The sequence below is a fragment of the Microtus oregoni genome, unplaced genomic scaffold, assembly GCF_018167655.1.
Source record: "Microtus oregoni isolate MIOR12 unplaced genomic scaffold, Mior012 000000F_ref0000247, whole genome shotgun sequence".
Taxonomy (NCBI): Eukaryota; Metazoa; Chordata; class Mammalia; order Rodentia; family Cricetidae; genus Microtus; species Microtus oregoni.
This window is the reverse complement of record NW_024543059.1, coordinates 92,978,659-92,993,007: the sequence shown is the minus strand read 5'-3', so window position 1 is coordinate 92,993,007 and position 14,349 is coordinate 92,978,659. Positions and strand designations below refer to the sequence as shown.

The window sequence follows — 14,349 nt, the reverse complement described above, 5'->3', positions numbered from 1 at the left end:
TGACACAGCCATGGATGTGAAGGTAGAGAGACCATCCAAAATCCCTCCTGGCCACTCCCACCTGCCACATCATTATTCATTAAGACCCATTCACTCATTTTCACAGGTCAGAGTCCCAGTACACGTCGCAGTGAACTAGAGTCCAGACAAACATACTCTGTCCTCTAGAGAGCTTTGTCCCCGCTGTGAGGGTCTTGAAGTAGAAGCAAGATGTTTCAAATTTCCTCCAGTCTCATTAGACTCCTCAGAACCGGGCACTACAGGCTCAGAGCTCAGACTCTTGGAAGCAGCTGTGACACTTGGCAAGTCCAAAAAGAAAAAAACACAACACAGAGCAGTGTGTTTCAGGCTTTATTGGAGATGAGACAGGCCTGGGGGAGCCCTGCCACTGGGGAACTTGAAACAGTATTGACCTGTAGGGTATTTCTAGGGAACTGTGTTAAGGGCAGACATCAAATCACAGAAGAGGACTGTGTGGTCAGTTGGGAAACAAATAAAGAAGGGGCCTTGGTGGAAAGAAGCAGGAAGAATGTCAACCACAGGGACTTGACTAGGACAGGCCTGATTAGGAAGCAGGGGGCTGACAAAGTCTTGTGGAAAGGAGAAAGAAATGGGAACAGTGAGGCAGCGGTACAGAAGGCCAGCTGTCCCAGGGCCTGGAGGATTCCAGTGTGGACAGATCCTCCCTGTGGGTGCCAGCATGGTAGGGGCTGGCAGGGACCTAATCGGTACCCCACTGGGCCATCTTAGTAAACACAGGTCTTGGGAGGAAGCGGCTACTCTTCATGTAGGCAGAGATCTTCTTCAGGCCCTGCAAATTGGGAAGAAAGCACAGCAGGAGCTCAGGTCTGCAGCCTCACTAGGTTCAAAAGCTCATTTCTCAAAAGCTCAAGCCCTGGAGCAGAGCACAGCCAGTTTAGCTCCCAGCCCTGGCAAGAGAACTCTTCAATTCCTATAATACAAGAAAGACTAGACCCCCAGGAAGGTGCTTTATACCCACTAAAGGCTACAACACAGGCTCAGAAAACACCATGACCAGCAATCAGAGGTCCAGTGAGGTTAACCAACTTCCCCTTCTCGCAAGGTAGTGACCAAGACAGGGCTGGAGTCAGCCTGACTCTGCGGCTGCCAGTCTCCCGCGCGACCTCCCCACGCCCCCAACAGACATTCCAGATTGTATTGACACACGCTGACACACGCAGGAGGGATGCAACAGGAAGAAAATACCAGGAAGATAAGTGGAACCCAGGCACTTGGCAAATCCTGAATGAAAGGGGACATCAAGAGAACAGCCAGCAAAGAAAGGCTGAGTTTCATTCTAAATGATTTCCCGAGAGCAGCGTTGACAATTCTTCAGCTGGTTCCTAAGGACAATCTCGCTGCATCCTGGCTGCCCTCATCTGTACTCACAGCACAGGAACCACTTCATGTGACTGTATGTTGTGCTATAAGGCATTAACACCAAGCTGGAGAATACACAGACAATTGTAAAGGGTGTGAAAGATCCATGGCCAACTAGACACAACCTGGGCTAAGGGGCACTGTGTTTCTCCACATCCACCCTAGAGCCATGCCAGCGATTGGACATTCCCCTAGGGCACTCAGCCTGGGCCAGAACAAAGCAGATTAGAATCGGGTGGGAAAGCGCAACCTTTCTTGGTGGAAAATGAACCAGGTCAACAGATTGCAGGGAGGAAAAACCCTTGGATCAAGACCTCAGACTCCCCATTGTAGACAACTCGAGACTGAAGTCCGGTACATTCCAGACCAGGCTCAGCAGCTATGGGGAGTATCACATTCATCTCACAGTCTGGGTTCTACAGCTCTCTACTGTCCCAGGATTGTGGCATTTTCATGTCCCCCCACCAACACCTTTGGGGATTTTGAAATGGTAAATTTTGCCCCATAAGGGTCTGTAAAGAAAGCCCCCCCCCCAAAAAAAAACCTCCTACTTGCTTTCCTTTAGTCTCAGATGAGAAAAGCATTGAGGAAAAGAGGAAGGAGGAAAGGAAGCAGGAAAAGGGCATCACCTCAAAGCGGGCCAAGAAGTCCTTGAGGTTTGGGAAGGCATCCAGGCACGTGGGCTCAAATAAGCAGTACTGGTCACGAATATCATAGGCGAGGAAATCCACATAGGTGATCTGCAGGAAGCTGAGGGTGAGTGGCCGGCATCTGACAATCTGGGAAGAATGGCAGCTCCTCTTTCCACCTCCCTCTCTTTACCTTGTCCCCTGCAAACCATGGCCGCTTGCCCAGGAACTCAGAGTAAATTTTCATCTTGTCGGGGATGGCCTTCAAAAACTCTGGCTTCTGCTTCTCCTGAGACAGAAAATGGCTGTCACCACCCTTAGGCTCAGGCTCCCAGCAGGGAGGCTGCTGGCCTTGAAGACCTAGGCTTTGAGTATCATTCCCATTTTATTAGTAGCAGAGGTCATCTGTTAGCGGTGATGGGAAGACAGACAGGAATGCTCCGCTGTCCCTCACTCTGTCCCCACTGGTACCCAGGGGCAGGAGTCACATCCGGGACTTCCTAAGTATCGTGGATGCTGTGGTCCAAGAGATCCAGTGGAGTCACGGGAACAAAGGATTTATAGATCCCGGGAGAGGACGGTTATACCTGGACTTGTGGGGGCGCATGAGAGCAGATCATACATTTGCAGAGCACGCACCAGATTTGATCAGTCACTAATATTGGCAAGAAGAACAGCAAAGGTCCTCTGACTGGCCCTGAGCTGCCTCCTGGGAGGATGTTCTGACCATGACTGATGCCAAAGACAGAACTCCTGGAAAGTACTAGGTATATGTGGGAAACCATTGCACATGTTTGTAGGAGGTGTGTGTGTGTGTGTGTGTGTGTGTGTGTGTGTATCCTGGAACCAGTTCTTGTAGACCAGGCTGGCCTCGAACTCACAGAGATCCGCCTGCCTTTGCCTCCTGAGTGCTGGGACTAAAGGTGTGTGCACCACCACCCGGCCAGGGTCTACTTGTTTTTAATGTGGGTACTGGAGATTCATTATCAAGTCCTCAGACTTACACATTGAAGACTTTGACCCTCCGAGCCACCTCCCTAGCCCTTATTTTTATCCTCTGAGTCTGTGTTTTGAGAGGAATTGTTAGTGGGAACACTAGGTTAGATGATACGTGGAAGAAGTCAAACAACATCAAACGAGAGAAATATCAGGGATTTTCACGACACAGTAAATGTCTAGGCTCAGAAAGTTTACTCTAGAATCTCAACCATATCTTACAAGTTACTCTGATAGTGATAGTTTCACAGTGTCATTGTGCTATCTCGCTGGGTTATGAGGGTCACTCTGCTGGTAAGAGAGGAGAGCTTAGAGACTCACTAACTGAAGGAGGAGGCTGCAGATCTGAATGCAAGCCTTTCAGTCCTGCTGCCAACCCTGCCCGCTCCACCAGGGGCAACTCACAAAGTCAGGGTTGCAGCAGACTATCATGAGATGGATGCGGGTGTCCATGACCTGGTTCTCCAAAGTGTCCACACGAATCCTCTCCTGCTCTGTCTCCCCACCTGCAGCACACACAGGACATTCACCATCAGCATCCCTCACCAGACAAGACAAGGAGGTTGTCCCCCATGCCCCACCCTGCAGCCAGCCCCACTCACACAGGTTGTGCTTGCGGGCAAGGTAGCGCAGGATGGCGTTGCTCTGGGTGATCTTGTGGGGGCCATCAATTAAGTAGGGCAGCTGGAAGAGCAATAAGGGACAGTCAGATGGGATATGAGGACCCTAAATCCCCTTCCTGGGTGAGGAAAGACATGGTGCCTGATACTCAGTGTGTCTGGCATGGGAAACCCTCCGTGAGAGCTCGACGCACACTGAATGGAAGAGCCAGGACACAGAACATCACAAAAACTCTGTGGAACCCTGGAATGGGAGCAGGAGAGCTGACACATGGATCTCAAATGTCCTCAGGCAATCAAGGAGCTGAGGCAGGGACACCACAGCTCCCCCAAATCTCCCCTTCCCTGTACCTACATTGGGAATGTCCAGTCCCAGATTGAACTTCTCACTCAGCCACTGGCTTCTGTCAAAGTTGGGAGCTGTAAACAAGAGGATGTGGAAAGAAGTCAGCCCAGGGTCTAACGCTTCCTCCAGCACCCACCCACCCAAGGTGTCAGGAGCAAGAGAGCAAGAAACTCTGAGGGATCTGTAACCTCTCAGACTAAGTCACCATCAAAGCAGGAAAAGAGGGGTGTAAACAACTGGTGATAAGGGGAGCCTGGACCCAATAGGACCCCAGTAGTGAACCCAGTGGATCAGGACCTTCATCTTCAGTGTTTTTGTTTTCCTTCTTGTTGTTTGAGACAAGGTCTATCAACTACATAACTCTGGCTGTCCTGGAACTCGGTCACTCTGTAGACCTGACTTACCTTGACGACACAGAGATCCACATGCTTCTGCCTCCCTAGTGCTGAAATTAAAGGCGAGCTCCATCACTCCAGGTCATTCCCAATGTTCATAAAACCAAATTCCACCCTCAAGAGGTTTCTGGAAGAAGCAGGCTGTAGCTGCAACTGTGTGTAGGAGGGCTGCAGGCCTGTGGACTAAGGGGCTAGGCATGGACTGCTGAGCATCACTGGGCAAGAGGGAAGGAAGCAGGAGACTGACCAGAAAGGTGTTATTACCGTCCCCCATGACGTATCTCTTCTCCTCATAGCTTGAGTCCGTGTATTCTAGGAGCAGGCGGATGGGATGTGTCAGCTGGAAGAGAAGACCACAAAGGCTGGAGATGGTCAGACCCTTACTGTATGACTTCATCTTCTCAAATGAGTCCTCCCACACTCCACAAACACAGGCACCCCACGGTGTGTGTACACACACACACACACACACACACACACTCACACTTGCACAGCCTCGCCTGTACAGCTTTGCTAGTCTGAGCTCCAGAGAGCTAAGTGGAGTGTCCCTCTGCTAGGAAAACCGCCCTGGCGGCTCTGAACTTCCCGCCCAAGTCCTAGTCCCACCCATCAGGAGGACAGTCCACGACAATCAGAAAACAGCTAGTTTCAGTATTTTTCTTTAAGAAAAATGAGGACTCTGTCATATGCTCAGAAAATTAGTGACCATAAAAATTAGTATTTTTGGTCCTATTTGCCAGTAAATCCAGGAACCAGACACCAAGGGCACAGGAACTCTGAGCTAGCCCCATCATGCTGCAAGGCAGCAGGCTGACAATTTCCGAGCGATTTTCACAGTGCAAGGGAACAAAGGGCTCATAGATGGGGGGTGATGGAGTGGGAGAGCATGTGTTCCAAGAAGCTTGCTGTCAAGGGACAACAGGATGCTGTCCACACACGAGCCTGGAACACTCTCACAGGACACTAGAAGTCCAAAGCTAGACCCTCATCTGTGCGGATCCCTGATTCTGGACCTTGCCCAGGCTCCTGACACATGAGTGTCTGGATATGACAGGGTAGCTCAAATGGCCTGGGGTAAGTAAGCATCCTGGGGTAACCTTCATAAGGACAATGTCCTACCAACAGCAGGGTCCCACCTATCTGCTTTTTCACTTGAAGGAGAGAGACTCTTTCAAAATCAAGAGACTTGCAATTTTAGTGGACCAGAGGGTGACATCACCTTGATTACAGAACTTATTGGAAACAGTGAAAAACAAATGACGGAAGTGGCAACTTAAATGTGTTTGCAAGTCAAAGGACTAGGCCTTTGCTGTGCACGAGGTGCATTTTGGGATTAAGTCACCCTTTACTAGATCCAGGATCTGAAGCCAACATTTCCACAAAGGTTTGCCCTCGGAGGGTGGATGTGCAGTGGGGGTGCAGGGACAGGCAGAGGCTGGCTTCAGTCTGTGAAATGAGGGAAGCCACACGCTTCGCAGGTCTCAGTGAGGGTGCAGGCTCAGAGACCACATCCCTGGAGCTGGCAATGCCTGTGGCAAATGCTGCTTTAACGTTAGAACACGTCCACCTGCCCGCTTCAGGTACCTGGAATGCCCAAGCTCAGAAAATAACCTGAGGCCTTAAGGACAATGTCCAGTGTCAAGACTGTCTAGAAAGACAGTACTATTCACACATGTATGTAACTGCCTGTTTCTATGAGCTCCTGTGTATTAGATCTTTAATGATTTGCTATTCTTAACATTATTCTGCACATTGAGCTTAGAAAATTGAACTTTCTGGACTTATCTGGAAAAATGAGTTTTAAGTGCTAGAGTCGACTAGAATGATTACTTTAAAAGCCATTAAAAACATTTAACGAGCATTAAAACAATTTTACATGGAACAGAAATTGTGCCCTTGTGCTTATCCAGCTTGCTTCCTCCTTTATTAAGCAAACTGAGTCTCTAGCACAGAGGCCCCATGGGTAAGAATGGGGATGTAAGTTAACTACTAAAGACCGCAAGTTCAGTGGGAATTGCAGGGAAGTATTTCCCAAGTGTGAGGCACATCAGCATATTTCCATACACTAAGGGGGTGGATGATAGGAGAAGAAACCCTTGCTGGCCAGGACAGGAGCTCAGAGGAACTGGAAGGGAGGCCAGAGCCCTGGAGCCCTTCAGAGGACAGAACAGCTCTGCAGAAGAACCACAGGGCTGGGACAGCAAGCCCTGAATGCAGGGTCCTGAGTTAATCATCACGGGACCTTTTGGATGAGAGAGGGCTCTGAGAGGCAACAGGGAACAGTGGGGACAAGGGATGTGGAAAGATGTCTGAAGCCAGTACTTGCTGCAGAGTTTAATCTCAGTGTTGACCACTAACCCTCTGGCTGGCTCTGAGCTCAAGTCACAAGTTCACAGCGCAGCCACTTCAGGTGTCTTAAAGGACACGGTGCATGAAAAAGCTAAATATATTGGAGGGAATTTGCCTTAAAACCTGTAGATATAACCTCTGCAATGGAACCCATAATTCCTTCCAGCCTAATAGGTGACATGCTAACATTGTCAGTGCAAATTCACAGAATTCTACTTACACTGGCTTCACAATTTTTAAAGACTACAGGGGAAATGAGGACCAAGAAACAAATTAAGTGGTCTCTGCCTTGTGGAAACTTTCTGACAGTCTCTGACATGATAAACTCAGGAAATTCCAGAGGCCCTAGTAATGTGGCTTACTTGGGAGAGTGTGGCCTAGCACACACAGATCCCTGGATCCATTCCAACACCCCCTACACCAAGCATATGGGAACTCACCTATTCTCAGCTCTCAGAAGGGGAGGCTGCAAGACCAATAGTCCACGGTGAGCTATGTAATGAGTTTAAGGCCCTGAGCCATGAGGCCCTGCTTCAAATGGGAGGAGATGGAAATTTTAAGCTCATAAGAGTTAAGAGAAAGAACAGAGACTTGCAAATCTATAAAAATGCTTTTAAAACTAGAGATCCATTTCTTCCACATACACACATCATGCTACAATGAACCGGGTCTTGTGCAAATACCACAAAAAGTGGATTGAAATATTAAGACCCAAATGAATTGGTAATCTGCACAATAATTAGTGGAACAGAAAATATTTGGCTTTCAGGAACTAGCTGGATGGAATTTCAAAACCTCCCAAAGCTAGAAAGTTTCACCAGTTGTCATGAACTGCTCTCAGGTCTGGCATTAGTTTACACCTGGAAGGCAACACGGTGATGATGGTTGTAAATTATTCTTCCTTTGGAGTCTGAATTCCCACCTAAGCGCCACAGAGAAAGAATGTGGTGCCTTGGTTGTAATGGCTTCCATGCTCATATGCGGCGTATATGGCACAGACAAAGATGGGGGAGGAGGGAGGAGAGGAGCATGTGGACCAAACAGCAGAGCTGCAGAGGGGAGATTGGACCCTGTGCACGGTGCTTCGTACACTCCAAGTATCACAACACAGACTTGGACACTCACTCAGCAATCCTGACCAATTTGTCCAGCCACGACACTTGTCCAGAGGGAACCTGAGGTTGAGAATGCTTAAGCAACTTCCTCTTCACATAGCTAGTCACTAGGACAGGCCTAGGTCAGACTGGTTTTGTGGTTGGCTTCTGTGAGGTTCCTGAGCCCATGCCTCTTGCCCTCCTGCAGGGAACTCCATCCCTCTCTATGTGCATGTCGTGGTCCTGGTTCAGAGCTAAGCTCTTAGCCTAGGTTTGCACACAAACTGAATTCCCAGCAGGACAAAGGAGTCTGATAGCTCAGTGCGGAATGGAAGAGGTCTTATTCAAAGACCCACTAAAATCAGGATGAAATAAAAGACTGGGAAAAGGGCCTCATCGAGGTTGTAACCAAGCCCCTGAGAGCAGAAAAAGTCCAAATTCCTCCACTTGGTGCCTTACGTCACTCTCACAGTGCCAAAACTGACCTCATCTCTAGGCCTGATAAGGGGCCAGGTTGGATAACAGCCACACATGCCATTGACCTTCTAATAGGACAGAAAGGGTCATACACTTTCAAGAGTTCAAAGCTATCCATAACTTTAGACCAGTAGGCGGAGGCTGCTTGTTCATTTCCTGGCCACCCATACCTAAAATAATCACACAGAAACTATATTAATTGCAATACTGTTTGGTCAATAGCTTCTTATGAACTAACTCTTACATCTTAAATTAACCCACTTCTATTATTCTGTGAATTACCACAAGGCTCATGGTTCACTTGTAATTTTCTGGCATCTGTCTCCTTCGGCAGCTGCATGGAGTCTTCTTGACTCTGCCTGCTCTCTCTCTATATTTTTTCCAGGCTGGCTATATTTTGCCCTGCTATAGGCCAAAGCAGCTTCTTTAAAACCAATGGTAATAAAACACATTCATAGCATGCAGAGGGGAATCCTACATCATTTTCCTTTTCTGTCTAAATACAAAGGAAATTTTAACTTGAACATAGTAAAATTACATATAACAAGACAGGTATCAAGCAAGAATTACAATTATAACATTTATATCTACTTTATCTTTTATCATAACTAAGGAAAACTATAACTATCTACTCTTCAACTCCAGCAAAGACTCCAGAAGGATAAAACATTACCTAAGTTAACAGGAAGTGCATTGTAAGCAACTTTCAAAACTCTAGAATTGATAAAGATATCTTGTCACCTGGACAGTCACCCAAAGTTCTTCTGTAACATTGGGGCATCCATCTTCAGCCTACAGGGCAATAGTATCATGAAATAGGAAATTTCAAAGACAGTTCTACCTATATTGGCAGTTTGTCAGTTACTTTCTGTGTCCTGCAGAATGTCTGGCAGACTCTTTCATGAAGCAGGAACCCTGAAGGACCAATTCACCTTTAAGCAAGTTCAGCAGTCACTTTTCTGTGGGTCCTGAATGTTCAGTTCATACAGCATAACATCAAGCAGTTCAGGCAAGAACAGTTTCTTGCCCAAATGGCTAACCAATTCCATCAGGAGTCTCTTTGAAGCCCATCATCCTCTTGAAGTAGATCGGTGCTGCCAGGAGTGGATGTGTCTCATTGTCATGAAAAGTCCTAAGTTCTTAAAATATTTTAAATACCATATTCTGTAAGTCTTTGAAGGTTCTAAAGTATTCCTATCCATCTGAAATATATCTTTGTACATCTTGAAAACCTAACTAACATGACTACAAATTTGACAATTATGGATTGCTATCTATTAACCTATATTTTTAATTATACATTACATTTTTAATGAGCTGCACAAACACAATACCATAATCAAGAGCCATAATATACATATAACAAAACTGACCTTGAATTTTTATCAATAAACCAAGATCCATACCAATGCAAAGTATTCATCCCTATAGCATATCCCCCTTTAACTGTAAACAAGCATTTATAAACAATCATTTAGGGAATTTGAGCATAGTTTTCTCCAAAATGCCTCCTGATTTTTGTTGGCCAAAGTATTTTTGGGTGTTCACAGTAACCTTTCAGGTAGTCTTGGTCCACCAAACCACATTAGTCTGGAAGGAATCTGCAGGTTCTCATCCTCTGTGGAAACAAAAGCAAAACCTCTTTTCCAAAGCAACATATCCTTAGACCCAAATTTTGAAGTCAAAATTTAAAGATACCTTTAAAATACATGCGGTGGTTTAGCTTAGCAGCCTGTACAGTAAAATGTCTCTCTGTACTTAGCTCATTTACAATCAAAAAGGCTAAAGAAAACACAATAGTATACATAATACAGACTCTCTGTATATATTCCATCTTTACATGGCTTATTTTTCTTTAATCCTTCAATCTGTGATTGTCTGTACTCTGTCTCTTTAAAGTCTTTGTTTTATTTTTTAAAACCATTTACTTTTTTTATGACTGTTTATATTCTTTTTCTCTCTCTCCCAAACCTACATATAATTTTTGAATGCACTGTGTCTTCTTTAGGGGTCTTTTATGTCTGAATCTGTCCTGTTGCTTATCTGCAATCCTTTTCTGTCCAGGAGCACTTCTTAAAATGTTAAGCAGCATGACCAGGACTAACTCTGTGGCCCTGCCTGTTGGCTACACCCAGTCCAACTTGGTGGAGGCATTTTTCTGCCTCTGAGAACCAAGCCCATTGCCCCAGCTCCAGGGTTGCAGTGGGTCTGTGTCACCATTAAGCAATTTGTAACACATTGCTCACAGACCCCATTTAATTGCTTGGCCTCCTGAAGACGCCAGAGTTGTTCTTGCACCTAGCACAAACCAGCAGCTTTTGCTGCTACTGCTGAGTCAGGAAGCCTTTTCTTTAAATAATCATGCTTCTGCTTGCTTTTTTTTTTTTTTTTTTTTTTTTTAGCAAGCAGAACCTACCCAAGAAAATACTCCTACCAAAAAGCCAAGCTTAATTCTGTTCTTTTATGTCTAGAATTACTTCCCAAGCTCTCTCAGGTTTTATGTGGATGTAGTTGTCCATGTTAGTGCGCCAATTGGTAGGTAGAGGTTGTTTATTCATTTCCTGACTGCCCAAGACCCAAAATAATCACACAGAAACTATATTAACTGAAATACTGTTTGGCCAATAGCTTAAGCTTCTTATGAACTAACTCTTACATCTTAAATTAACCCACCTCTATTATTCTGTGTATTAGCACAAGACTCATTGTTTACCAGTAAGGTTCTGGCATCTGTCTCCTTCGGTAGCTACATGGCATCTCATTGACTTTGCCTACTCTCTCTCTATCTTTTCCATCCTGGCTATATTCTGCCCTGCCATAGGCCAAAGAAATTCTTTATTAACCAATGGTAATAAAACACATTCACAGCATACAGAGGGAAATCCCACACCACCTGTCCTCAAAAATCCAGATGCAACCCTCAACTGCCAGTCCCGCCTCTGTCCTCTTTCTCTCACCACAGCCATGCCAGCTCTTGCACGATCCTCAAGGCCTGGATCAGAACCAGCACTATGAGAACAAACTGAGAAAGTATGGAACTTGAAGTGTGTAAGTCAGAAAAACAGACTCCAGGCTGAAATACTTGTTTCCCTAACACCTCCAAAATCGCTACTAAAGTAGATTGTGTGGGTATCTCAAAGTATATTCTTAATGACCCATGGTTGTCTGTGAGTGAGAACCAGGCTCGGCTTCCAGCACCCAGTAGGTACTATATGTAATCAGAGTCTGTGATCTCCCTCTTTCTTTGTCTCTCTGTCTGTGTCACTCTCTCTCTTTCTCTACTTCCCTCAGTCCCATGATGAAGACGTCAAGGTTTCTCTGTGTAACAGCCCTAGCTGTCCTACAACTAGTTTTGTAAACCAGACTGGCCTCTAACTCATAGAAATCTGGTTACCTTTGCTTCCAGACTGTAGAGATTAAAGGTGTGCCCCACCACCGCCTGACTAGATGAGAGCATCTCAACAGAGATTGTCCAGAGAATCACTATACAAGAGAGTGTCCCTGTTAGCATGTGTTTATTATACATCTAACAAAGACAAAGTAGCAGAGAAAATCAGCCTTAGTGAATTAATATTTATTCTACTTTGCGGTCTCAGAGGTTTCAGTCCATAATCTTTTGGCTTCCTGATGGGGAAGAACATTCATGGCAAAGAGTGGGTGCCGGAGAAAAGCTGCTCACCAGATTGTGCCAGAAAGCAAGGAGAGGGGAAGGTTGTAATATACCTCTCAGGCCTACCCAACCTTCATACCTACTCCCTTCTATTAGGGCCCCCCTTGGGTTCTCCTCTCAATAGTCTTTTAGTAATTCCACAACTATACGGCTTCATTGATAAGTCCCAGATTCATATTACAATCAATTCCCAAAGGCCCCACCTCTGAACACTATTACATCGAGGGCCATGCCTTTATTGAGTATATGAGCCTTTGGATGACAATTCAAATCCACACTCTAACAGGATGAGAGGGATAAAAAAAAAAAAAAAAGACTACTACTCCACAGAATGTTCAAGATGGATTCCATGAGAAAGGACACTGGGTAGTGCTCAGACCCAGCACCAACCACAGTGTGGGAGGCCAGTGACTCCCAGTGGGGTCTCTGTGAACCATCTGTGTCCAAGAACATGTCTTAGTCAATTCTCTAATCATCGTGACAAAAACACCTGACACAGACAATGCATGAGAGGAGAGGGTTTTGAAAACATGTTGCATGACTTTGTCTGTTTGTTTGTAGGAAGAGGACATGCATGGCGTGACACACATGACAGTCAGAAAAGACTTGCAGAGGTCCTGGGGATTGGCCACAGGTCATCAGGCTGGCAGCAAGTGCCTTTTCCCACTGAATCACATCGTGGAAGACATGAAGATTACTTTGGTTCATGGACTCAGAGGGACTTCAGTGCATCGTTTCAGGGAAGGCATGGCAGCAGAAGCAGCTCCCTTCCCTTTGCCTTGTGCCTGGGACACCAGGGCCACTCCCCAGAATCTGTATCATCTTCAATTTACTGGGATGTCCTTTCGGGGCTGTGGCATCCCCAGGTGGGCTGGATGAACAGCCATCATCCTGGAATTGGGCTTGGGTTACAAGAGAGGCTGCAAGATAACACATTAGCATCAATTGGACTCCTAGGGAAGCTGATGTCTACAGAAGTGATGGGAAATTGGTCAGGAATACAGCTCTGTCAGCCTGCCCTGGTGGTACATCTGTAACGCCAACACTCATTTGCTGTGTTCCAGAACTTGTCATGAATCTGCCAGACCCCCTGCCTTTTAAAGTTTCAGCTGAAGAGTCTGCTGCGATTCTGATGTGACTTGGGGCTTTTCTCTGGCCCCTTTCAATCAGATCATGTGGAATACACTCTGATACGTAGTCTCAACAAGAACATGGCTGAAAAGAGGGCTCAGCGGTTAAAACACCCACTGCTCTTGCAGAGGACCAGAGTTTACTTTCCATTACTCACATAGGATGGCTTTCAAGCATCTGTAACTCCAGCTCCAGGAGAACTGGCCACTGAGGATGAGGGCACCCCACATGCACGTGTGTATGCACGCATGCAGAGAAACACAGAAGCATACGTTAAAAAGTCATTTGGTTTAATTTTAAAATCTGAAGACAGGAAAAGAGCAGGAATAATATCAATGGCCCATTGCCCCTGAGTGTGTTCCCACTGATACAAACTCTCTCCTGCGGGTTGAACTCACAAGGTGTGAACACCTGACTGCATCCAGCCAGGGACTGACTGAAAAAGCAAGGAACTAAAATTGCTCCTCAAAGGTCGAGAGCCTTACAGGAGACCACTTCCTAAATAGATGCCCAGTAGCACAGACACTGAGAGAAACAATTAATAAATGGGACCTCCTGAAACTGAAAAACTTCTGTAGAGCAAAGGACAAGACAAGACAAAATGACAGCCTACAGAATGGGAAAAGATCTTCACCAACCCCACATCAGACAGAGGGCTGATTTCCAAAATATACAAAGAACTTAAGAAATTGGTCATCAAAAGAACAAATAATCCAATAAAAAAAAATGGGGTACAGACCTAAACAGAGAACTTTCAACAGAGGAATCTAAAATGGCTGAAAGACACTCAACATCCTTAGTCCAGAGAAATGCAAATCAAAACAACTCTGAGATTCCATCTTACACCTGTAAGAATGGCCAAACTGAAAAACACTGATGACAACTTATGTTGGAAAGTTTGTGGGGTAAAGGGAACACTCCTGCATTGCTGGTGGGAGTGCAAGCTGGTACAACCCCTTTGGATGTTAGTGTGGTGATTTCTCAGAAAATGAGGACACAACCTTCCTCAAGACCCAGTAATACCATTTTTGGGTATATATCTAAAGGATGTTCAACAGTGCCATAAGGACATGTGCTTAACTATGTTCATAGCAGCTTTGTTTGTCATAACCAGAACCTGGAAACAACTTAAATGTCCCTCGACTGAAGAATGGATAAGGAAAATGTGGTACATTTACACAATGGAGTACTACACAGCAGAAAAAAATAATGACATCTTGAAATTTTCAGGCAAATGGATG

General features: G+C 45.8%; 1 protein-coding gene across 1 annotated transcript; it reads right to left on the bottom strand.

The window, feature by feature from the left end:
• Positions 1-721: 721 nt before the first annotated feature.
• Positions 722-4,676, bottom strand: LOC121449253 (glutathione S-transferase Mu 3). The gene is made up of 7 exons (XM_041653585.1): positions 4,652-4,676; positions 4,002-4,066; positions 3,629-3,710; positions 3,432-3,532; positions 2,224-2,319; positions 2,031-2,141; positions 722-811 (listed from the first exon to the last, which is right to left on the bottom strand). The coding sequence occupies exons 1-7, from the start codon at positions 4,659-4,661 to the stop codon at positions 722-724; spliced, it is 555 nt and encodes a 184-aa protein (XP_041509519.1). The 5' UTR covers positions 4,662-4,676.
• Positions 4,677-14,349: the final 9,673 nt, after the last annotated feature.

What these genes read in the sequence shown, in the direction of transcription:
- LOC121449253 (XM_041653585.1), bottom strand. An exon ending in TCTGCTGCAACCCTGACTTT is followed by an intron (nt 2,320 to 3,431) that starts GTGAGTTGCCCC and finishes TTTCTGTCTCAG; the next exon opens with GAGAAGCAGAAGCCAGAGTT. An exon ending in ACTTCTTGGCCCGCTTTGAG is followed by an intron (nt 812 to 2,030) that starts GTGATGCCCTTT and finishes CCCAATTTGCAG; the next exon opens with GGCCTGAAGAAGATCTCTGC.